The 25,293-nt window shown below is 43.9% G+C and overlaps 1 protein-coding gene across 2 annotated transcripts in view; it reads left to right on the top strand.

Annotated features, from left to right (window-relative positions):
• Positions 1–1,228: 1,228 nt before the first annotated feature.
• nlrc5 (NLR family, CARD domain containing 5) overlaps positions 1,229–25,293 on the top strand; it is a 175,336-nt gene continuing 151,271 nt past the window's right edge. Inside the window, exons 1-2 of one of the 2 annotated variants that reach the window (XM_060838192.1) lie at positions 1,229–1,312; positions 19,162–19,265. Coding sequence is in view for 1 of the 2 variants with exons in the window: in XM_060838191.1 (XP_060694174.1) it covers positions 19,434–19,543 (110 nt within the window). In the remaining variant the exon portion in view is untranslated. Of the gene's footprint in view, positions 1,313–19,161; positions 19,266–19,395; positions 19,544–25,293 lie in introns of those variants that run through there. The other variant, XM_060838191.1, reaches the window with a different exon arrangement.

Raw genomic sequence — 25,293 nt, 5'->3', positions numbered from 1 at the left:
AGGGTCACAAATTTAAGACTGAGATGAGGAGGATTTTTTTTCTCTCAGAAGATAGTGAATCTGTGGACCATAGAGGGCTGTCAAGGCATAACCAGTGATTGAATTCAAGGCTGAAAAAGATATATGTTTAATTAATGAGGGAATCGAGCATTCACGCAATTCAAGCAATATGGGAATCAACCACAGTGGCACAGTGGTCAGCACTGCTGCCTCACAGCGCCAGAGACCCGGGTTCAATTCCCGACTCAGGCGACTGACTGTGTGGAGTTTGCACATTCTCCCCGTGTCTGTGTGGTTTCCTCCGGGTGCTCCGGTTTCCTCCCACAGTCCAAAGAGATGCAGGTTATGTGAATTGGCCATGCTAAATTGTCCGTAATGTTAGGTAAATGTAGGGGAATTGGTGCGTTGTGGGTCGGTGTGGACTTGTTGTGCTGAAGGGCCTGTTTCCACACTGTAAGTAATCTAATCATTATGGGGATAATGGAAGAAAGTAGAGTTGTGGATTATCAGATTAGCCATGATCTCATTGATTGCTGCTGTGCAGCCATTAGGCTCACTTGGCCAATTCATTCAAAGGCAAATAGGGACGGGAACAAATGCTAGCCTTGCCAACAATACCCATATCGAATATAGAAATAATAAAAGTAAATTGGTAACACAACTGAATGATTAGATTACTTACAGTGCGGAAACAGGCCCTTCGGCCCAACAAGTCCACACCGACCCGCCGAAGCGCATCCCACCCATATCCCTACATTAACCCCTTACCTAACACTACAGGCAATTTAGCATGGCCAATTCACCTGATTCGCACATCTTTGGACTGTGGGAGGAAACCGGAGCACCCGGAGGAAACCCACGCAGACATGGGGAGAACGTGCAAACTCCACACAGTCAGTCTCCTGAGTCGGGAATTGAACCCGGGTCTCAGGCGCTGTGAGGCAGCAGTGCTAACCACTGTGCCACTGTGCCGCCCACTATGGCTAGCTTTTGGTAGACACAATCTTTGTGGAAAAAGCTGTGTAATTGGTCGGGGAGACATGTATGTTATTTTTGAGACAAAGGTCAGGTGTGAGTAATGCGTGTACCAAGGTAATGTTCTTATCTAAGGCAGCAGCAGCATACCCAATATCTTCAATCAAATCAGGAAATGCTGGCTAACACTTCAGCCACTCGGGTAACAGCCGTGCTGAGACAAACAGACCTAATGCCACGGGGTTGCATCTGAAAGGAGTCCCAGTTAATAAGCAAATACAGAGGGAGTAAAAGGTGGGGATGGGCATGCGAGGTAGAAAAAAGGATCCACGATAAGGTGAGCGATAGTAGAGAGTAAATGGTAAAATGGGATGTTGGTGCCACGCAAAAGGGAGGTTGAAAACACAGGTGGATTCAAAGGGGTCAGGTTGTCTTGCTGAGGGTGAAACAGCACAGGCAGACTTACCACATCACCTGCCTGCTCTTTACTGGCCTATGACAGACTGTACCTGAAATCCACAGTAGATTGGAAAACAAAACTTTCCTATTTGCTCAGCTGATAAGTTGACGTGGATGTATGTAGAGGCTTGAAATTAGATTACTTAGTGTGGAAACAGGCCCTTCGGCCCAACAAGTCCACACCGACCCGCCACCCACCCATACCCCTACCTTTACCCCTTACCTAACACTACGGGCAATTTATCCTGGCCAATTCACCTGACCCGCACATCTTTGGACTGTGGGAGGAAACCGGAGCACCCGGAGAAAACCCACGCAGACACGGGGAAAACGTGCAAACCCCACACAGTCAGTCGCCTGAGTCGGGAATTGAACCCGGGCCTCAGTGCTAACCACTGTGCCACCGTGCCGTTCCTTCTGTGACCCACACCTTAAGTGATTTGTAGATCAGGGTAACACCCTGCCTTGAGCTGCAGTCAGACTGATCCTAGGTCACCCCCTCCATTTCCCAGTGTTGAGGTTTACCCAACTCAAACCCAGCACCCGCCAGGAATCCCACAATTAACAGGGAAAACAAAACGGCGATTTTGTTTTAACCGCTGGGCACCAAACATGCAAGGAAATTGGCCTTCTCTGGTCCTCAAGTTGAAATGGTCAGGGAGTCCTGGTGGGTGCGGACACAGTCGTGCCCTCTCTGCCAACCTGGGGATCTTCATTGTGCCACTCTGGGTAACCACCAATTTTGTTTCACTTTCATCTGCGCAGCCGTGTCTCCACGATTGCGGCGTCACCACCTCCGCCCAGGTAAGAAATGCACCTTCTATTGGATAGGGGAACAAACAGGTCTCTGTGTTGCTTACTTTTCACCAGCGGCTAGCGGTCAGCAAATGGATCATCAGTCTGAGTAACTCCAGCGCCTGCTAACGACAATGGGACACGTGTAGAGAGATCAGGCTACTGGACTGGGGGAAAGGCGGACACCTTTTGGAGGGGTGTACTGGGGAGGGTAAAAGAGCAAGGAAGGGTTGCCACTTGGCTGGCACGTGGATACGATAGCCGTGCCAGGAAAGTGCCCAGTCTCAATCTGCCGAATACAGCCCAGGTGGAGGGAACCAGCCTCCAACCATCCTGGGTGCTAGGGTCAGAGCGTTCAGACCAAAAATTACAGAGAGCCCCCTCTGTGGGGAAAGACAGAGGCATGAGACTTTGGGGGGGGGGGGGGGGGGGGTGTGTGGTTCTGTTGGAATAGTTCGAAGCCTCGGTGGGATTTGGCTAGTTAGTGGCTAGGGGCCCGCGGCGAAGTGAACCTGCACTGATTTGGACACTTGGCTTCATGGTCAACAATTGTCTCGTTTGCTCGGTTCTGAACTGGTCTCCTTTCCTGGAGTTTCAGTTGGGTGAGACTCTCAGAGGAGGTTTTCAATCAGTCGGAGGGTATTTGAGGGAGGCGACCCGATATGGTCCTCCCCATTTGCAGTTTGGGTCTGGAGGCTTCAAATAAAGTCAAGCTGTGACCCCCACCCCTCAAAGGAAACTGACGCATGCTCTAACACCAAGGGGTAGCTGGACACTAGGGTCTCGTGTTAGTTAGTGCGGGAACCTGTCCTGCAGAAGCCTCAATGGGCAAGAGGATTAAGCACGTACTGAGCAACAAATGTTACTTCTCAAACCAGCTACCACTCCCTGCGACAAACTTCCGTAACTCTGATCAACTCAGCCACTGCAACGGTCAGACACATCATGAACTTACAACCAGACCTTACCAGAGGCTGGAATCGAACCTGGGTCCCTAGCGCTGTGAAGCTGTCGTGCTGAACCTTGCTTATAACCAGACTTGGGTCAGGAGTCAAGATTTGATTGTTTTTAACAGTTATTAAGCTCAGATCATTTAACACAGCCCCGCTATTTGCCTAAGCCCCATATAAGCTTGAAATGCCCGGTCCTAACATAGAAAGTGTTTTCCGGGGGAAAAAAAAGTAGAATTAACACATTTTGGCATCTACGAGTAGTCTCTTGGGACATAGATTATATAGGTTAAGTAATATTGCAAATGCAGGCGATTGTGAAATTAATGTTTATCCGGTGTTTTACTAACTGCTTGGTTCTAGGTACTGTGTGCAGTAGATGTGCATGCACAAAGTACAGTGTTAGTATTAATGTTTCACATTTACAGCCCAAGCATCTAAATCCCCATCAAATAGCGACAAGGAATTGTAACTTTCTCTTTGGACTCACGGATTGGGGTCTGTCTTTCCTATATATGAAGATGCACTCGAACCAGAACCGCAGGGATCTGTTTGCGGCCTAGCGTTTGACAGTTACCCTCAGTCACCACCCTGACCTGGAATTATATCCCTCACTATCCCTGCTTCCCTAACAACATTCCACATAAAGACTACAAGAAGGCAGCTCATCCCGGTTTCCTTAAGTGAAGCAAGGGGTGAGTAGTAATGCAGGCGCCGCCAGCGACACACACATCCCATGGATGAAAAGAAAGACCTTGAATTCATGGCAGAGAGGAACAGTGTGAAAGCTTTTCAGTTTCTCGCAGTACGCCCGGGATGAGTCTGAGCGCTTGCTGCTGCCGATGAATGTTCAGTTCACCTGAAACCAGGCTGTAGCCCCACCCTGCCCAATTGAAAACTGGACATGATCAAACACTCAGTACGGCTCAGGTTTGAAAGCAGTTCCAGTGGTCGCGGTCAATGAGAATGTTCCCCTTGTCAGCATGGGCCGTGAGCAGGAGAGGGGAACACGCTTTTGAATGGCAGTTTAGACTTCAGTGAAAGCCGCAGCCGGGTCTCCCATGGGATGGAATTACATTATAATCCAGGATCCGTGAAATCACAATATTTTGAACTCAAGACTATCTGCTCCTGGAGCTGTGGGTCACCCCCAGAGTCCAGCTTCCCTGGTCCAAATACACCCAACCCTCTAGTGATCCTTACGTTCCAGGTGTAGAGCCGGCCTCACCTCCACCTTTAGCTGCTGAAGTGGCTGTGGCCTGTACAGTCGAGGCCACTTCAGCAGCTGCTGGGCCTTAACCGTGTGGTCAATGACCTTGGTCAGCTCTTAGTTTGAGTGATTAGGCCTGTTTGAGAGGGAGTCCAAAATTTAGCCCGATTGTGTGCTTTGCCGAATGGTGGCTCACTGTAGCCTCACAATACGAGGGATCCGGGTTCGATTCCAGCCTCAGGCGACTGTTTGTGTGGGGTTTGCACATTCTCCCCCTGTCTGAGTGGGTTCCCTCCCATAGTCACACCGATGTACAGGTTAGTTGAATTGACCAAGCTAAATTGTCCATCGTATTCAGAGATGTGCAGGTTAGGTGCATTACTGTAGTCAGGGTTAATGAAAACTATGGGAAATGGACCTGCGAGGGATACTCTTGGAGGGTGTGTGTGGACTTACTGGGCCTAATGGCCTGTTTCCACACTGTAGGGATTTTATGAATTATTTTAATCTGGTTTCCCAATGGAAAAGGGAATTCTAACTGACGAAACGTGGAGAAGCACATTCCAAACCATCATTACAGACAAGGAGAGTTCAGCTTTTCTACCCTATAAAAAGCAGGTTCCGCTCCCGAAGTGCCTGAATATCATTACAGTGCTCCTGACATTTATATTTAACAAGGGGAATTTCCACACAGCAGCCTTCCCCCTGCACAGCGGTTCAAGGGCTCCTCAAATGGTGCCCACTCCCCCCCCCCCCCCAAATGAACAACTCAGGGATACAAGTGGGTGGCGAACCTTTTCAGAGTCACTTCCTGCTCAACCGACTCTGCAAAAGCATATTGCAGAAGGACGTGGTGTCTCGGCTCTGTCAGAGCCACCAGGGGAGGAGGAATCTGACAGGAAAGATAGGCATATCGGCCGCCTCACTCTCACCTATCTGACCAAGATAGCAATATCCGGTGGAATCATATTGGTCTGGCCTCACATTGACTCCTTGCGGGTTAAGAGTGAACAATAGAGCTGGATGAGGAATGGCGTGCAGTGCGATCCGGTAATATTTGTCCAGAAAGAAAAGTTGCCGGAAAAGCTCAGCAGGTCTGCCGGCAGCTGTGAAAAGAAATCAGAATTAAAGTTTCAAGACCCGAAATATTTGTTCTCGAGTTGGTCACTGATGTTCCTCATTCAAATAACTCAATGATAGCCAATCCCTGAATAGCTCATTTCATAGTCTCCTTGATCTCTCTTTGTGAATATGTCTCCAATTTAATTCAAGGCATTTGTATCTCTCTCCAATTCATTACCATGTAATCCGCTGTCCGAAATGTTCGACTTTATTTACAGTTCTAATCATCCGCCGTGTTATCCTTTATGTTCACCATTAAATATTTCCATCTCTGTTCATTTTTGAAGCTTTTTTCAACAGTTCGTAAACACGGAGCTCCTATATTTATTGTTACAATGGGCTGTCATTCCATTGAAAGGAGAAAGTACTATCCTGGGGTGGAAGGGGATAAACATGTGGATGAAAATAGAATGGTGTAGGATAGATGGGCTTCAGATTGGTCCCACAGGGCGGCGCAACATCGAGGCTGAAGGGCCTGTACTGCGCTGTAATGTACTCGATACAAGTAATCGCAGCAAAATGCACTCCCGTACTGATATGTCTGCTCTGTGGTTACGGTGTGGTTAGATTGCGGCTCACGGTCAGTGTTAGAGATCCCTGGTCAGTCAGTGGAAGTTGGCTAGGCCTTATGTGTGTTCAGTTGGTTTCAGAGGGTCCCAATGTAACATGGAGTGTTGGGATGGGATTGGAGTTGAACTGGAGGAGCCAGTGCAGGGGTGATGCATTAGAGTGCTAGATTCCGCCAGCAATGGACAAGGCGGAGCAAAACTCCATCCAAGCGTTCCTTTCTTTTAATATTCCCTACAGTCCACACCTACCCTCCGAAGAGTAACTCACCCAGACCCATTTCACTCGAACGAATGCACCTAACACTACGGGCAATTTAGCATGGCCAATTCATCTAACCCGCACATCTTTGGATTGTGGGAGGAAACCAGAGCACCCAGAGGAAACCCACAGAGAATGTGCAAACTCCACACAGAGGCCGGAATCGAACCTGGGTCCCTGGTGCAGTGAGATAGCAGTGCTAACTGCTGAGCCACCTGTTCCTTGTCAGCTTTCTGCATGACAAACAACTATTGAGAATTGAGACAGTGATTGCTTTGTAAATATCTGCAATAACAGCTTTGGGGTGACCAGGGTAGAATGCATGAATATCTCAGCATTTTGATCAACATTACTTTTGAAGAACTTCCAATTTTTTATATCAGTCCAGCCTCTAATTTCCGAGCCCACTGAGGAATCAATGTTCATCATTTCGAAAGGGCAGGAAAGCCTTGAATGTGAGCTTTCACCGCCCCATCATCTTGGAATGTGTTACAATAATGGATATCTTTTGCAGCATCGGAAGGTGATTTAACTGGTCTCAAGTCGCTCCGTGATTTGCATCATTTTCTGTTACACTTCGACACTCTCAACACACTCACTTTCAATATATATACAATCCGGAGTCTTAACACATTCCGTGTGTCGGTCACTGGGTCCAGTTGGAGAGTGCTGTCCATCCTTGATGGTCTATGGGTGTATCAACCACATTCATCTTCAGATGGCATTTTATGTCGTATATTCTGCAGTTGTCGTTTAGGTTTTAAAATGATTTTTCCAATTCTCTGAAGACAAACCAAACTGCTTCTAAAGTGGTACAACGGACTGTAGATGTGGGAAATCTGAAACAAATCTGGAGAAACTCAGCAGATCTGTGGAGAGAAAGCAGAGGTCCTTCGTCAGAACTGCATCGGGTGTACGTGTCTGGGCAAATGTGTGTGTGTGTGTGTGATTAGATGAGATTCCCTATAGTGTGGAGTCAGGTCCTTCGTCCCAACAAGTCCACACCGACTCTCCGAAGAGTAACCCACCCAGACCCATTTCCCTCTGACTAATGCACTAACCTGTGGTCAATTTAGCGCGGCCAATTCACCTAACCTGTAGGAGGAAACCCAACTCACGCAGACACAGGGGCGAGAATGTGTAAACTCCACACAGACAGTCGCCCGAGGCTGGAATCGAACCTGGGATCCTGGTGCTGTGAGGCAGCAGCAGTGCTAACCACTGAGCTACGTGTGTATGTGTGTATTTGTGTGTGGGTGTGTATGTGGGTATGTGTGTCTGGGGTGGGTGAGTGTGAGGATGTTTGTGTGTGGGTGTGCGTGTATGGGGTGGGCAGGTGTGAGGGTGTTTGTGTGTGGGTGTGTGTGTCTGGGATGGGTGAGTGTGAGGATGTTTGTGTGTGGGTGTGCGTGTATGGGGTGGGCGGGTGTGAGGGTGTTTGTGTGTGGGTGTGTATGTGGGTGTGCGTGTATGGGTGTGAGGGTGTTTGTGTGTGGGTGTGCGTGTATGGGGTGGGCGATGTAAGGGTATTTGTGTGTGGCTGTGTAAGTGTCTGAGTGTGTGTGTGGGGGGGGAGGTGTTTATAGGTGTCAGGATGTTTGAGTGTGAATGTGTGTGTATGTTTGTGCGTGTGTGTATGTGGGTGGATGAGTGAACCTTTAAGTGTGTGTGTGCGTGTGTGTGAGAGTAGGAGGTTTGCAAATGTTCGAACTCCAAAGTTCCGTGAACAGGAGTTTACTTCGAGTGAACAATGGTGAAGTTATACGTTCAGACAAACAACCTATTGGCACAATGTCGAGTTATAGGAGATCCACCTCGGGAGCTCGCTAAAGACAGAATGAGAGTGAGAAGGAGAAAGACAAGACGGACTGTGAATTGGGAGTTGACTTTCAAACTCCCTTGTGGTTCCGACCATTCTTTGATTTGCATTTGGGTATTTGCCTTGAAGGAGACCAATTCAACTGTCAGTTCCGTCTCGAAAGCGGCCAAAAAAACACAGAATAAAACGGAAACTATTGCAGAAAGTGAAAGCGATTCTGTTCACTCTACGGGAATTACCCCGGTTCACATCACGCGTTTGACATGGCCAAAGTTTTGTAAAAAAAATAATCTCCGGAGCAAATCCATTTTCAATTAATAGCGACCAGTAGCAAGGAATGCACTGGTTTTGAACTTGACTAGATAGGAAAATAGCACGGAGTTTTGGAGACAAAGGGACACACTGGGATCTTCCTTTGGGAAGGTATGGAACCTGGAGGCATAACCTTAAAGTGGTGGTGAGGTGTTTGATACTAAGGAAACTTGGGAAGATTTTTATTTGCCGGGATTCACCATTACCTGGGGCCGTGACATAGTGAAAGGGGTCATGAGACTGTGTCACCTTGCTGTCATCTGTAAAATACAACGGTATTACAGCAATACCTGAATTCTGGTGGCATGTCGTGTTTTTTTTTAACAATCCTCATTTAGCTAACGCCACAATGAATTGTATTGCAGCGATTAGTTTCAGTTTCACTTTTCCTCAAAGCTAGTTACTAAGATTTTGGAGAATCATTTCTGTGTTTTTTGGCAACTTGTCTTTGTTGGCGGTGAGATTCTACCGTGAGGCCAGCTCCAAGTTGAAGGCAGCGAGGTTGATGCGGTTCCATGAGGATGTGCTGCTACATTGAGAGAAGATGCCACGCCGGGCGCCACCTCAGACTTCCTTCGCGCCTTTGTGACACAGAATTGGTGTAGCACCGGACGTCGGAGCTCCTGAGAAATCCGTCTGCTGTTAACCGCTGACAGAACATTCCAGGTCAGGGCAAACGACCCCGAATCCGGCTGAAGAATCCTTGCTTAGCCTGGAAGAGGTAGTGCAAATTAGAGTGTTTAATCATTAACGATGAACGCCCGTTCTTAGTCATCTGGGGATCCAGGAGGCGTTTCTTCCCTTTGGGAGAGTCAGTGCAAGCTCCCCTCACAAACATGGAGAGAGAGAGCAAACTAACGTTTCGAAAGAGGATGACTCAAAATGTGGAGGAGGCAGCCTTTAGACTCATTGAGAGTCACCTAGATTAGAATCGTTAGCTCGCTCTCTCTCACCATGGATGCTGCCTGACCCGCTGTGATCTCCACCATTTTTGCACAGCTTCCAGCATCGGCAGTAATTTGCCCCTACAGGCTCAGCCACAAGTAGGGCGGGGATAGGTGGATCGTTTCGAGGTTAGTGTGCTCCCTCTGATGCCTTTGACTCTGTAAATACTTGAAGTCTCTCCATGTGTTTGGTACCTTCCCAATTGAGTCCAGTTTAGGTCAGGCCCAATCTATGAGTCCTTGGGGGATGTTACACCTCTTCAAGAATACCCTAAAGTGTCTCTCACACTTTCGGACAGATTTCCAAATATAACAGTTGCTTCAACAATCTATTATTAAGACTTCAACATTGGACAAGTTGGCCTATGAGGGCACACCCCTGCTGGACCAGCTTTCCATCCATTAGATTCAAAGGATCTTCTGAAGGCATCATTGGTGGATGTCTATAATGTTGCTGTGCCTGGGTAGGCTCTCCAAATCTCCGGATCACTGCTACCTGGTAAAGCAGGACCCTAGTCTTAGAATTGAGATCCCGGTTCTCAAATACTCTCTCCCTCAATCAGACAAAGCCTGAACAGACACATTTGGGCGTGAAGATGAAGATGAAGCTCGATAGGACCCGTGGACACAGCCTTAGAATTAGAGGGGGTCAATTCAAAACAGAAATGCGGAGACATTTCTTCAGCCAGAGAGTGGTGGGCCTGTGGAATTCATTGCCACAGGGTGCAGTGGAGGCCGGGACGCTAAATGTCTTCAAGGCAGAGATTGATAGATTCTTGTTGTCTCAAGGATTAAGGGCTATGGGGAGAACACTGGTAAGTGGAGTTGAAATGCCCATCAGCCATGATTGAATGGCGGAGTGGACTCGATGGGCCAAACAGCCTTACTTCCACTCCTAAGTCTTATGGTCTTATGATATCTCTGCTTGCCTTCATTGCGATGAGACTCTCAAGGTAGGGAAGTGATTCCCATTTTCTAGCATTGATTTCTAATCAACATGGAGAGGTGCTGTGTTCTGGCAGCTGGGTGGACGAGAGCTTTCATTTTCCAGCTATTTAGTAAAAGGCCTATTTTCGCCTATGCTTTGGAGAAATAGTCATCCATGACCTAGAGTTCAGTTTCAGAGGAATGTATGTGGGTGTCACCTGCATAACAAGGTTTTGTCACTGAGTTATAAGGTAAGGAAACGTAGTGAATATGTCACAGGATTTGTAATCCAGATTGATAATCTGGAGTTTGCAGTTCAAATTCCAACAGGGCAGCTGGGAATTTTAAATGCAGGACTTATACAATTAATGGTATAGTCCTAGACCACAGAAACCTAGGGGTTCAGGCACGTAGTTCTTTGAAATTTGTACTGCAGGTAGACAGTGTGGTTAAGAAGGCATTTAGCACACTTGCCTTTATTGATCAGGCCTTTGAGTACAGCAGTTGGGGCATCATGTTGAGGTTGTACAAGACATTGTGGAAAGCCTCTCCTGGAATACTGTGTGCAGTTCTGGTTGCCCTGTTACAGCGAGGATATTATTAAATTGCAGCGGGTTCAGAAAAGATTTGCCAGAATGTTGCCAGGAATGGAATGTTTGAGCTATAAGGAGAGTCAGGATCAACTGGAGTGTCAGGGGTTGAGGGGTGACCTTCTAGAAGTTTATAAAGTCATGAAGGGCATAGATAAGGTGAATAGCAACAGTCTTTTCCCTAGGGTGGGTGAGTTCAAAACTAGGGGGCATATTTATAAGGTGAGTGAAGAAAGATTTAAGAAGGACCTCAGGGGCAACTTTTTTATATGGAAAGTGTTTTGTGTGTGCAGTGAACTGCCAGAAGAAGTGGTGGATGCAGGTACAGTTATAACAATTTGCTGTCAATGATGTCCTTTTGGAAATCAGATTTGCCATATGTGCTATGGCGATATTGGAAACTACATAAAATATATCTGAGGGCAATACATTGGCGAGACTGTATGAAGAAGGCTGGGAAGAGGCTTTCGTTGAGTTAAGCATGAGCATTGACCAACTGGACCAAATTCCCTCTTTCTGTGCTGTAAATGTCACGTGAGATTGTATAGTATTTCACCTGGAGGACTGGAGATTGTGAGGGATACTGCTGCAAAATTATGGGTCGAAAGCTCCTGATTTAAGGCACATTATCTGAAAGATGTGGATTTTCACTGGACCTTCCTGCTAGGGGAATCAGCCTATGGTCTGAAATCTTCATGGACTGATTGTTGGCAGATTTTATATTCATTGCCATACTTCAAACTTACACCATGTATGGTTCTAGACTACCGTTGTACTTCTTTCACTTCACACCAATGCACAAAACGTTGTGGAATCCTGACTTATCATCTCTCCTGACACTGGAGCAAAGCAGAAGGAGCCTGTCTGGACAAGGACACTTTACTCTGGCTGGCCTTAGCTCTGTAGTTCCACTACACATATGACTTTAATGCTGAACATGTTGAGCAAGTACACCCTAAATTACTCAGTGGGCATTGTATAAAATCAGTAAGGTCACACTTAGAATAAAGGGAAGAGAAAGCTTGTGGGGATTGAGACTTTTTTTGCAATGAACCTAAATGACATGACATTAAGGGGACTGAGGGACAAGTGAATTTGCTGTGGAAACTTAAATAGAAACAGTCACATGTTGAATACGAACTCAAATTTAATCTTGTGATTGCCACCAACTGTACATCAATATATGTTGTTGTGTAAACTACTTGATGATCTAATATATATTATGCTTCATCATTCTTTATAAGCTCTAAATGTTTGAAGAACGTTGGTCTGGATTTTGAGGTCAGATGATGAACAGATAGTGCTTAACATTGCTGTGACCAGGTGAGGAGGGGCGAGCAACTCCCCTCTTTCTAACCCCCTCTCAGTCAGTTGCAACAAACATTTAGATTTCTTTTGGTGATGGACCTATCATAATTGAATTAAACTTAGCTAACCAGACCAAAAAATGACAGAGTACTTATCTGGAAGTTTTCTTGGATCAAAGAGAGTGGGGTTTTATTATCTGTTAATCCTAAATGAAATAGGAAACTGTGAAATCAAACACAACACAGATAATAAGTTTCAAAAGATGTGTGAGGAGGAAAGTGGCTGTACAGACAAAAAGGTGCACGCAGTTGCAATTTAAGTTGTTTCCAAGTGTTTGAGTGAAACCTGAGCTCCAATGATTGTTGTCCTGTTTCCTCAGGCATGGCAAAACTGGATTAATCCTGAGTTCCTCATGCAAAGTTGTTGTCTCAGGTTGCTTTTTCCTTGCAATTATTGCATCGACTTTTGAGAATGAGCTTGAAAGAGAGAGACAGATAGAATATCTCCCAGTTAAAGAGACATAGAGTCATACAGCACAGAAACAGACCTTTCGGTCCAACCAGTCCATTCCGAACATAATCCCAAACTACTCCCACCTGCCTGCTCCCGGTTCATATCCCTCTAAACCTTTCCTATTCATGTAATTATTCAAATGTCTTTTAAACATAATTGTGCCCGCATCCACCACTTCCTCAGGAAGTTCATTCCACACGCAAACCACCCTGTGCGTAGAACATTTGGTCCTCTTGTCTTTTTTAAATCTCTCTCCTCTCAGCTCGTCACCCTATCTATACCCCTCATTATTTTATAAACTTCTTTAAGGTCGCCCCTTAACCTTCTATGCCTCCAGTGAAAAAAGCCCCATAGTTCTTCAATACAAGTCAATTTCTCCTTCTTCCTGTTCTGCTGCTCAGAAGCAGCTGTTGATGAAGGTTCACTTGTATATTCTTGAACTCACTCATCATTGTGCTTATGACCAGTCAGCTCAACATGTAACTTCCAGGAAGATGTTTAAATTTAGGAAAACTGAGCTGAATTTCAATGTCTTTTAATAATAATGTTACTTTTGGCTCAGACTGATCCACTTTACTGTTAGCTTTGTGAGTATGGCTCAACGTGGTCAGGTGAACATAGCAGCCAGTTTAGGTCTGTTTTTGTCATTTTTTAACCCATTTTATACTCCATGAAAGTTTCAGGTCTTAGAATCAGATGATAAGTGTAATACGGAGACACCACTTTTACTACAATCGTAACAATGTTCATTACACGTACAGTTGCCCAAAGATGGTTTTGGACTTTTAACTGGAACTGAAAGTAATAAGGGTTCTGTTATGCACCATTTAGGTGATGTATAATCATTGTAGAAAGAGCTTATTCTTCAAGCAGAATGTATAACTGTAGAATGCTAACCAGAAGTTGTAAGTTAGAATGTTTAATTCAATGTAAAATCATGTGAAGAAAATGAAATAAATAGAAGCGAAGGAAAATGGAATTAACAGTGATAAGTAAAAGAGAAATAGAAATAAGGTTGAAAATGATCACTAATTTTACTTTCCAAAATATCTCTAACAATAATTAAGATATAAAGGATGGAGAGTCCTCATTTGTTTAATTTTCAGTAGCAGAAAATTTATTTGATATTACTATAAAACAGGTTGCTATGGCTTGGAAGTGATATTTGGCACCTTGAGTGAAACTGGAGCTGCAATCATCCACATAAGAATTCCTCCACTAACTATGTCCCTGTTCTTTCACTGTAACTGAAACAAAATTGTGGAGCTCAATCCTTTACAATACTATGGAAGAATCCACAGCACAAGGACTGCAGTAATTCAAGAAGGAGCTCACCCACACCTTCTGATGGACAGTTAGGGATATGTGAAAAATTCTGGCCACTTTAACAATGCTCATATCCTTAAGGTACACATTTAGAAAAGAATAGTAAAATTAATCAGAATCAACATGAATTTATGAAGAGGAAGTCATGTTTGATAAGTCTGTTAGAGTTTTTGAGGATGTTATTGGAACTATTGATAAAGAAGAACAAGTGGATGTATTATTTGGAGGTTCAGAAAGCTTTTTATCAGATCCCACAGAGGAGGTCACTGAGTACAATTAGAGAGCATGGCATTGAAGATAATATACCAGCATGAATTAAGAATTGGTTGGCAGAACGAAAGCAAAGAGTGAGAATAAATATCTCATTCTCAAGATAGCAGGGTGTTACTCATGGGGTACAAGGTTCACAGATATTCACAATGCATAGAAATGATTTGGACATGGGATGAAATGTAATATTTCCAAATTTGCTGATGGTACCAAAAGTGGGAGGGAACATAATTTGTGAGGAGGATACAGGGACATTTAAAGACAACTTAGACAAGATACGAGAATGGCCTAGAGCGTTGCAAGATCAATGTTATATGAATAAGGGTGAAGTTATTCACTTCATTAGAAAGAAAATCCAGAAAAAAGCAGAATATTTTCTAAATGCTGATACGGTGGGAAGTGCGGGTGTAAAAAGGAACTTAGTGTCCTTGTTCATGATGCAGTTCATTCACATGCAATGAGTAATTTGGAAAACCAATAGATTGCTGCCATCACCACAAGGGAGTTTTGAGTACAGAAGTGAAGATGTCTTGCGGCAGTTGTATAGAGTCTTTCTGAGACTTCTTTTGGAGTATTGTATACAGATTTGGTCCAGTTATCTGTGAGGAGGGATACACTTGCCATAGCGGGAGTGCAACCAGATTAGTCTCTGGGATGGTGGAAGAATGTTGTGAGAAGAAATTGAGCAGTTTTAGTATGTATTTCCTAGAGTTTGAAAGAATAACAGGCGGTGTCATCTAAACTTAAAAATTCGTACCTGATGGATGTAGATGACATGTTTCCCCTGGCTGGTGAGTCTACAATGAAGGGACATAATCTCAGAACATTGTTTTCTATTCATTCAAAAGATGAAGGTCTCACTGGCTAGGCCAGCATTTATTGCCCATCCCTAACTGCCCAGAAGGCAAATAAGAGTCAACTAGAAAAACGGGTAGCCTGTTTAAGGGATGAGTTGAGGAGGAATTCTTTTACTTAGCGGGCAATGAATCTTTGGAATTCTTTACTCTGAACTGTGGAAGATTACTGAGAACATTTAAGACAGCAATTGATAGATTTCAGGAGACTGATGGCATTAATGGATATAGGGATAGTGGGGAAAGTGACATTGATGTAGATGGTCAGCCATGATCCAGTTGGATAAGGGGAGGAGACTAAATGGGCTAAATGGGCTAAATGGTCTATTCCTGTTCCTCTGTTCACATATTGTTAAAAATCGCTTACATTTGATTCGAAAGCTGCAACCTTTCCTGGCATGTTCATTCGTTACCTATTGGGTAAAATACCTTAGCTTCATGTCTTCATGTATCAAATTTGCTGAGACTATTGACCAGGTGCCAGTGTGTTAAAACTCATGGAGGAGAAGGGTCCTGACTCCCAGGTATAACTGTGCATGTGCAGACACCAAATATTTCTGTTCAGTTTATTTCTTAATAACATTGAATGCTGATGGACTCACCCTCATTCTAGTGGCAAAATGTAGGCCATTAAAAGGTTTGAACCTCTGACCAGAACACAAATGGATTTAGACCAAATGCTCTTTTAAGATGTCTATTCCTCTTTCTTGCCAGTAACTCAGAAAATATTTTGTTGAAGTAAACAATTTTATTTCCATGTTGAATAAACCATAATATGGTAAATGAATGCACATTTATTAAGTTGAAAGACAATGTTTGGTGGTCAAACCTTTGAAGATGTTAATGTGATAAGTCACAGGAGTATTAGATTTAGAATGATACATTACGGAAAGATAATATTTAGAGGCACATACCATACAAAAGCAGGGTCTGGGCTGGTATGACCATAAATCGGCAACACATGGAAAAATATTCAATATTGTACAATTAGATGTGTTGGAACTTACCCTGAGAGTTAGTTAAATTTTATATTGGTGGATTTCTGGAATTTATACCACAAATTTGTACCATTTGTGAGAGAAGGATATAAGCTATGCCATGTGATTCCTGCCATCTTACGTTCCTAAACCCACAAGGGATCATTTGGGAGAAACGTTGCAAAAGGAGACAAAATGCTTCTTCTGAATGGAGGAGTGAAATCCAGTCTGTTTTATAAAATTCAGTCTGGTTCATCAACACAACAGCAGGCAGCAACATAAGTAGAAAGTAATGGTGGCCTTCCAAAAAATCATGAGACCATAAGAAATCGGAATATTTTTTTAAAAATCCAAAGGTTCTGAAGAAGTAGCAGAGGATTGGAAAATTGCCAATGAGATACCTCTATTCCAAAAGGAAGGAAGGCAAAAAGCAGCTAATTAACTGATTAGCCTAATATCTATTGTTGGATAAATGTGGGAATCAATTATTAAGGAAGTAACATCAGCACATTTGGAAAATCAAAATTCAATCAAGCAGAGTCAGCATACCCACATGTCAGGGAAACTGTGTCTGACTATTTTATTAGAGTTTCTCGAGCAAATCTCAGACAGAGTGGATAGAGGGGAACTAGCAGATGTATTTGGACTTCCAGAAGATGTTCACCAAGGTACTTCACAAAAGGTTAAGTCATAAGCTAAGAGGCCAAAGTGTTGGAGGTTGTATGTTGGCATGGAATGAGAATTGGCTGGTGCTCAAGAATTAGCAAATGGGACTAAGGGTTCTTTTTTCCCAGTTGGCAGCCAGTGACCAGTGGGGTTTACAATATATATTAATAGCTGGGAGGAACAAAGTGAATGTACTATAGCTAAATTTGCAGATGACACAAAAGTAGGTGGAAAGGTAGGTTGCAAGTTGGACACAATCAGTTTACAGAGAGATATTGATAGGTTAAGTAGGTTGGCAAATGTAGTATAATGTGATAAAAAGTGAAGGTGTTCATTTTGGAAGGAAAACAAAAGAACAGTATTATTTATTGCTGCAGAAAAGGACTTGGACTTGAAACACAGAAAGTGAGCACAGAGTTACAACAGGTAATCAGGAAGGTTAATGGATTGTTGGCTCTTATTTCAAGGTGTTTGGAGTATAAAAATAGGAAAGTCTTACTACATTTGTTCAAGGTCATAATGAGACCACGTCTGGAGTACTGTGAGCAGTTTTGGTCCCCATCTTCAAGACAAGATATTGTTTCATTGGAGGCAGTTCAGAGAAGGTTGACTCGGATGAATCCTGGTTGGAAGATGTTGTGTTATAAGTAAAAGCTAAGCAGGTTGGGAGTCTCCTCACTGGTATTAAAGGCTTGACAGGGTAAATACTGAGAGGATGTTTCCTCTCATGGGAGAGTTTGGGATGAGAGAGCACAGTCTCAGAATAAGGAATTCCAAATTTAAGACTAAGATAAGATGGAATTTCATTTTCCAGAGGGTTGTGAATCTTTTGATTCCTTGCCACTGAGAGCTATGGGGCAGAGTTCTTCTGCGTTTTTAAGTCTGGGAGATAGATTTTTGATCAGGATAGGGGATCAAGTGTTCTGGATACAACTCAGGAAGGTGGATGTGAGGAATTTCAGATGAGCTAAGATTGTCTTGAATGGCAGAGTCGGCTCGAGAGGCCAAATAGCTCACTGCTGTTCCTGTTTCATATGAACTTGAATGCCTACAGTAGTGTATCCAGGGGCACTGCTTGTAATCACTACTCTTTTTAATATGTATAAATTATCTTGCCATGGGTAGGACAGCCATCATTTCAAAGTTTACCAGTGACACAAAACTTGGAAAATAAATATCGAAGAGGATTGAAACATGCTTCAGGAGGATAGAGTGTTGAAATGGGACAGATAAAATTTAACAGTGTGGGATGTGAAATGATTCATTTAATTACAGAAAAGGATGGTTGATATGATAAACTGAGGGAGGTTATCATAAACCTATATGAAAGCATTGCTGGAGCCCTGTGCCAATTTTGGGGCATCAATTTTTAAGGAAGATGTCAAGACCCGAAAGGAGAAACAGGGGAATGGGATGGTAATAGGATTTCAATCACATGGACAGCCAGGACAAACTGGGATGGTATTCTTTGGTGCAGTGGAAGGTGAAGGGAGATTGGGCACAGGTATTCAAAATTGGTGGGGGGCGTTGATATTGTAATGAAGGAGAAAGTTGTACCATTTGTGAAAATGCTGACAATCAGAGGAACCAAAATTGAGGAAATTGGCAAAAGAACCAGAGACACTGAAATGCAGCTTGAGAATATCTAAGCTGCAGTAAACATTAGGAAGGGATAGCAGGAGCTGACTCAATAATAGCTTTCAAAAAGGAATTGGGATCAATCCCTGAAGAGAGAAATTAACAGGCAAGAGAGAGATATAGTGCAGGAAAATGAAGCTAAGTAGATAACTTTTCCAGCAGTCTCAGTGAGATAGTAGCTTGAAGGTTTTGATGAAAAGTGGCATTCCTGAAAAGCTCCCTCTCTCTCTTTCCCTTTGCAAAAGCACTGCCTAACCCGAGTACTGTATTTCCAGCATGTCCCACTACTGCTTTAAGATAATACTGTACACATGAACTAACACACCAGGAGGAAAGTAAATCGAGCAAAACGGTTACACTGGAGATTAAATGCTGGGAGAAAGTGAGGACTACAGATGCTGGAGGCCAGAGCTGAAAATTTGTTGCTGGAAAAGCGCAGCAGGTCAGGCAGCATCCAAGGAGCAGGAGAGTCGATGTTTCAGGCATGAGCCATGATTCCTGAAGAAATGCTCATGCCCGAAACCTCTATTCTCCTGCTCTTTGGATGCTGCCTGACCTGCTGCGCTTTTCCAGCAACACATGTTCAGATTAAACGCTGGCCACAACATCCCAGCACAGACTCGGGGACGAACGAAGGGAAAGTGTGACATGTTTTTTTGTGTTTGGTTGCCTCCCCAGCATGACGCTCTGCCCCGCATGACGGTGGCCACTTCTTCCCGGCGAATGTCGAGAGCGAATGGCTTGTGAGGCTGGGAAGGCTGCAGGCGCTTAAACTTCACAAGGTAAGCAGCAGTTGCCACCGGAGTGTGAGTCAGTCACCAAAACGGCTGCACCAATGGGAGGCGAGCGCTTCGATAACCCCGCCCCAGTCTCTGCCCTCTCCTTGAGCCACATGATTTCCTATAAAGCAAGTCTTCGCAGTGTTTCCGAGAAACTGTGTGAGGAGTGAGATGCTGCTGTGTTTCAGTTTCGGTGTGGATGGAGTTAAGGCTCATGTTGCTAGAGGGGACTCCGGCCTGTGTTGGGGGCAGCAATTGGATGGGGAGTCGCTGGTGACAGGGTAGGTCAGAGGCAGAAGCATTTAACCTCTCTCCCCCCGACCCCGGCTAGGGCAAGTTTTTGAATGCTGTGTGTATGAGCTGTCTAGCTCAGCCAACTTCCAATTCTCACCCGGCTTCTGGAGAATGGTGAGCGGTCTGCAGCCCTGCCCTCCCCCAAGAGCCGAGTGATTGCTTCAAGTTTGTTTTGTTTTTAAATTTAGCAAGTGTGCGGGCGGGGCGGGGCTGCAGTTTCTGGCGAAAACGCATCAGAGAAAGGACGCGTGTAAAATGCCAAGCAAAAGTGGGACGCGGGTGTGAGGAATAATTGCAGATTTTAGACAGGGAATGGAAATATGGGCTTGTTATCACATGTTGCAGAGTTTGCTGGTTTGCTAGTCACTAGCAATGATTTTGAACCACATTATCTTTTTTTGTGGCTTCTGCGTGGCACTGGTTGAGGTCTTTGCACAGGAACCTTTGTGAGCTATGTATGGATCTCAGAGGACTGTGTGGAAGAACGAATAATTCGGAGGAACATTGATCACAAAATAAAATAACAATACTTTTTGTCCAATGACCAATTAAATGCCTTCTATTTAAACAATATCAATCAAGTTTCTTAATAAACACAGCTATAAGTTCAGTGTTAAATAAAATCAAGATGGAACTGAGAAATAAGAAATGGATGATCACTTTATTGGGGTAGTACTATAGAAGGAGTAGTACTATAGTACCTGATGGAGTGTCGCTCTGAAAGCTAGTGTGCTTCCAATTAAACCTGTTGGATTATAACCTGGTGTTGTGTGATTTTTAACTTGATAGAACCCCCAGTTGTCAGCAGGAAGTTGAGAAACAGATTTGTAAGGAGATCTCAGTCATGAGATTAGATTCTCTACAGTGTGGAAACAGGCTCTTCGGCCCAACAAGTCCACACCGCCTCTCCAAAGAGGGACCCACCCTGACCCATTTCCCTACCCTATATCTATATTTGCCCCTGACTAATGCACTTAACACTGTGGGCAATTTAGCATGGCCAATTCATCTAACCTGCACATCTTTGAATTGTGGAAGGAAACCGGAGCATCCAGAGGAACCCCTCGCAGAATGTGTAAAGTCCACACAGACAGGAATCGAAGTTTGCTGAGCTGGACAGCTCATACACACAGCACTAAGCCACTGTGCCACCCATTCATCTGTGAGAATAATAGGGTGGTTATGCTAGGGGATATTAACATAAACTGTTAAGGGTTTAGATGGACAGGAATTTGTTAAGGTAAAAAATGAGGTCTGCAGATGCTGGAGATCACAGCTGCAAATGTGTTGCTGGTCAAAGCACAGCAGGCCAGGCAGCATCTCAGGAATAGAGAATTTGACGTTTCGAGCATAAGCCCTTCATCAGGAATAAGAAAGAGTAGCCAAGCAGGCTAAGATTTATCTTAGCCTGCTTGGCCCTCCTCCCTACCTTTTATCTTAGCCTGCTTGGCTACTCTCTCTTATTCCTGATGAAGGGCTTATGCTCGAAACGTCGAATTCTCTATTCCTGAGATGCTGCCTGGCCTGCTGTGCTTTGACCAGCAACACATTTGCAGCTGTGATCTCCAGCATCTGCAGACCTCATTTTTTACTCGAAGATTTTAACCTACTGCGAATCCTCTTACAAGGATGCCTTCCTTGAAGAAGCTCTCTTCCTCCCTCTACAAGGATTTCAGTGAGTCCCTCTCTCACTGCACCCCCCAGGTCATCTCCTCTGCACAGAAACTCTTCAGCCACGTTCTCAAATCACCCTCACCTTGACCTCCTTCCACCTATCCCACCTCCATCGCCCCTCCCCCTAGTCCCTCCTCCCTACCTTTTATCTTAGCCTGCTTGGCTACTCTCTCTTATTCCTGATGAAGGGCTTATGCTCGAAACGTCGAATTCTCTATTCCTGAGATGCTGCCTGGCCTGCTGTGCTTTGACCAGCAACACATTTGCAGCAGGAATTTGTTAAGTGTGTCCAGGAAAACTTTCTGATTCAGTATGTGGATGTACCTACAAGAGAAGGTGCAAAACTTGACCTACTTTTGGGAAATAAGGCAGGGCAGGTGACTTAGGTGTCAGTGGGGGAGCACTTTGGGGCCAGCGTTCATAACTCTATTCGTTTTAAAATAGTGATGGAAAAGGTTAGACCAGATCTAAAAGTTGAAGTTCTAAATTGGAGGAAAGCCAATTTTGATGGTATTAGGCAAGAACTTTCAAAGTTGATTGGAGGCGGATAAGCATGTGTCAGGTGTTATAGAAAACAGAGATTGAGTGATTCCTTAGAGTATAAAGGCAGTAGGAGCATATTTAAGAGGGGAATCAGGAGGGCAAAACGGGGACATGAGATAGCTTTGACAAATAGAGTTAAGGAGAATCCAAAAATTTTTGTAAATAGACTAAGGACAAAAGGATAACGAGGGAGACAATAGGGCCCCTTAAAGATCAGCAAGGCAGCCTATGTGTGGAACTGCAAGAGATGGGGGTGATACCAAATGAATATTTTGCATCAGTGTTTACTGTCGAGAAGGACACTGAAGATATAGAATGTTGGGAAATAAATGGTGATATCTTGAAAAATATCTATATCACAGAGGAGAAGGTGCTGGATATCTTAAACATGTAAAAGTGGATAAATCCTCAAGACCTGATCAGGTGTTCCCCAGAACACTGTGGAAAGTATGGAAGTGATTGCTGGGCTCCTTACTGAGATGTTTGGATCATCGATAGTCACAGGTGAGGTGCCAGAAGACTGGAGGTTGGCTAACATGATGCCACTGTTTAAGAAGGGTGATAAGGAAATGCCAGGGAACTATAGACTGGTGAGCCTGACATTAGTGATGGGTAAGTTGTTGGAGGGAATCCTGAAGGACAGGATTTATGTGCATTTGGATAGGACTGATAAGGGATAGTTAACATGGCTTTGTGTGTGGGAAATCAAGGCTCACTAACTTGATTAAGTTTTTTGAAGAAGTAACAAATGATTGATGAGGGCAGGGTGGTAAATGTGATCTATATGGAATTCAACAGGCATTTGACAAGGGTTTCTTATGGGAAACTGGTTAGCAAGGTTAGATCACATGGAATACAGGGAGAGCTAGCCATTTGGATATAGAACTGGCACAAAGATAGAACAAAGTTAAAAATCCACACAACCTTCCAATTTCCTGGTTAGTTTGAGTATTCTTTATCAAAATGAATGTCCTTCCTCGCCTGTTATATCCTATGTGAATGCTCCCTCTGATGTTTCCCAGGCAAATGTTGTGGAGGCTCACTGGTTGGTTTACTTTTTTTTTATTTGGCATCGCAGGTGGCCCCACATTAAGCTGGCCAATTGCAGTTACCCCAAGGGTTGGGTGTAAACTTTCCGATATTAAGAGATACCAACTAAGCTCCCTTTTGTCCTTCATGAGCAACTGGGCTTGTGAGCACCTGAGATCAATATGGTTGGATACTGAGGCCTCCCAGGCAAAGTGCCCCGTTACTATCTGTTATTAGTGGATAAGATGAGGACAGTTCTGGAATACTGTTGGAATCCAATCATTATTAATATGGTCAAAGCATGGAGAGCAATGCGACAGAACAAGGGCAGTTTATCTAATAGCTCCTTTCTTAGCCCTGTAGTTGGTACGCTGGGATTCCGGCCAGGGATGATGGATCCTGGGTTTAAACTACGGGGAATGAAGGGAGTCTCCTGTTTGGGACATCTGTTTGAGGAGGAGGTCACAATGTCCTTCTACCAAATGAGCTGTAAGTATGGATTGCCCAGCAGAGATCTTCCATGTTAATTTCAGGTTAGGGACTTCATCCAAAGAAAGACTACACTTTTGACCAACCCCTATAGGTCCAACACAGAGGAGAGTGCTTCATGCCACAAGCGCACTCTCATTTAGTACTCTTTACTATCTACTAGGGCAACATTGAGTGACTATGTAAAGTCTGGGAGCAAGAGTTGGGAGTGGAGATTCTCTCAGAGGCATGGGAGGACATTTTGGAGAATGCGAGAAAGATCTTGATCTGTAACAGAACACACACTCTGCAGTTGAATGTTCTTTATAGGGTTCATTTTGGTACCAGATTGTCTTGCAAAATTCAAAAAAGGAGCATCTCCAATATGTCCCAAATGCAAAATAAGCATCGGTACCCTCCGTCATTGTTTGTGGTCATGCCACAAGAATTTTAGATACTGGAGCGTTGTGGCAGGAGTTATAGGGAGGGTCCTGGGGACAGAAGTTAAGGTAGACAGAAGTTAAGGTAGTCTCTCTGCTCTTGGGTCTACCACATTTATCTTCCTTAAACGCACATGGGAAAAAGCTATTTAACATTTTGGCTTTCTGTGCGGGGAAGAATATTTTGATGAGCTGGGTGTCTGAGAACCCTCCAGGCCTGTTGGGATAGCACAAGTTAATTATGGAATATATCCCTTTGCATTTCCTCACAAAAATAGTACACCATAAAATGGAACTTTTTTATAAGACATGGCAATCCTTTGTGAATTACCTGGAGGCAGACTTGTCTGCCATTTTAATTAGGGCCTTTGTTTTGCCATGATGGTTAGGTTTAGTGAGCCTTGTGCCCCGGTAGGAACAATCCCAAATAAATACAGGTGTAATAATTAATGCTCCCAAAGGTTGGGAGCCTCGGTGTGGTTGCACAGCCTGGACTTATTTATTTATTTATTGAGAGCTTTGTAGTGAGTGTAGTTTTGATTTGTTTTGTAGAGTACGGTAGTAGTTAGTTTATTGTAATTGTTGTTATAATTTTAAATTGTTATATTGTTGCAATTTTATAATTTTGTAACGAAAAAAGTTCTCAATACAAATTTTTTAAAAAAAAATCACACAACACCAGGTTATAGTCCAACAGGTTGATTTGGAAGTACACACTTTTAGAGCGCCACTCCTTCGTCAGCTACCTGAAGGATTGTGGTGAGTAGACAGGAAAGTGGATTTGAGACTCTGATGGGATCATGCGTGATTGTATTAAATGACAGAATAGGCTTGAGGCACAGAATTGCCTTCTCCTGTTCCTGTTCATGTTCTTATGCTGTTTCTCCGATGTAGTGACATATATGGTCAAGTTGATAACCATACCCAGTTGTCTTTGAAGCTTTGTAGATGCAGCTTACTCACAACCTTGATGACATCCTTTCAGTCATACTTTCAAAGTACAAATGCAATTCATCCAGAACTAGTTAAATGGGAGAAATCAGCTGGGAGGCTTGTTCACAGCCAGCTTGCCTCCAATTTGGCTCATTTTTAAAATTCATTTAGGCAGCATGACTGCCAGACTACATAGACCCCTTGACATCATGGTCATTTCTGCAGAGCACAAGAAAATCACCTATACCGTATATTCAAAAAGAATGGATACACGATGAAGACAGTCTGCCAATTTCTCAGCAACAAACTCAAACAAGCAGACAAACACGTCCAAAAAACCTAGCCACTCTCCCCTACATCAAAGATATCTCGGAAATGACTGCCAGATAACTCAGACCTCTTGGCATCATGATAGCCCACAAACCCACCACCACACTAAAACACCAGCTAATGGAATTGAAAGACCCTATACAGACAACAAGCAAAACTATATCATATACAAAATACCATGTAAACACCACATTGGACAAACAGGCAGAAAACTAGTCACCAGCATACATGAATATCAACTAGCCACAAAACAACATGACCCTTTCTCACCAGTATCCTTACATACAGATAAGGAAGGCCAACACTTCGACTGGGACAAA

The sequence above is a fragment of the Hemiscyllium ocellatum genome, chromosome 17 (genome assembly GCF_020745735.1).
Source record: "Hemiscyllium ocellatum isolate sHemOce1 chromosome 17, sHemOce1.pat.X.cur, whole genome shotgun sequence".
Lineage (NCBI taxonomy): Eukaryota > Metazoa > Chordata > Chondrichthyes > Orectolobiformes > Hemiscylliidae > Hemiscyllium > Hemiscyllium ocellatum.
Note: the sequence above shows the minus strand (reverse complement) of the source record. Positions and strands in the feature narration are given on the sequence as shown.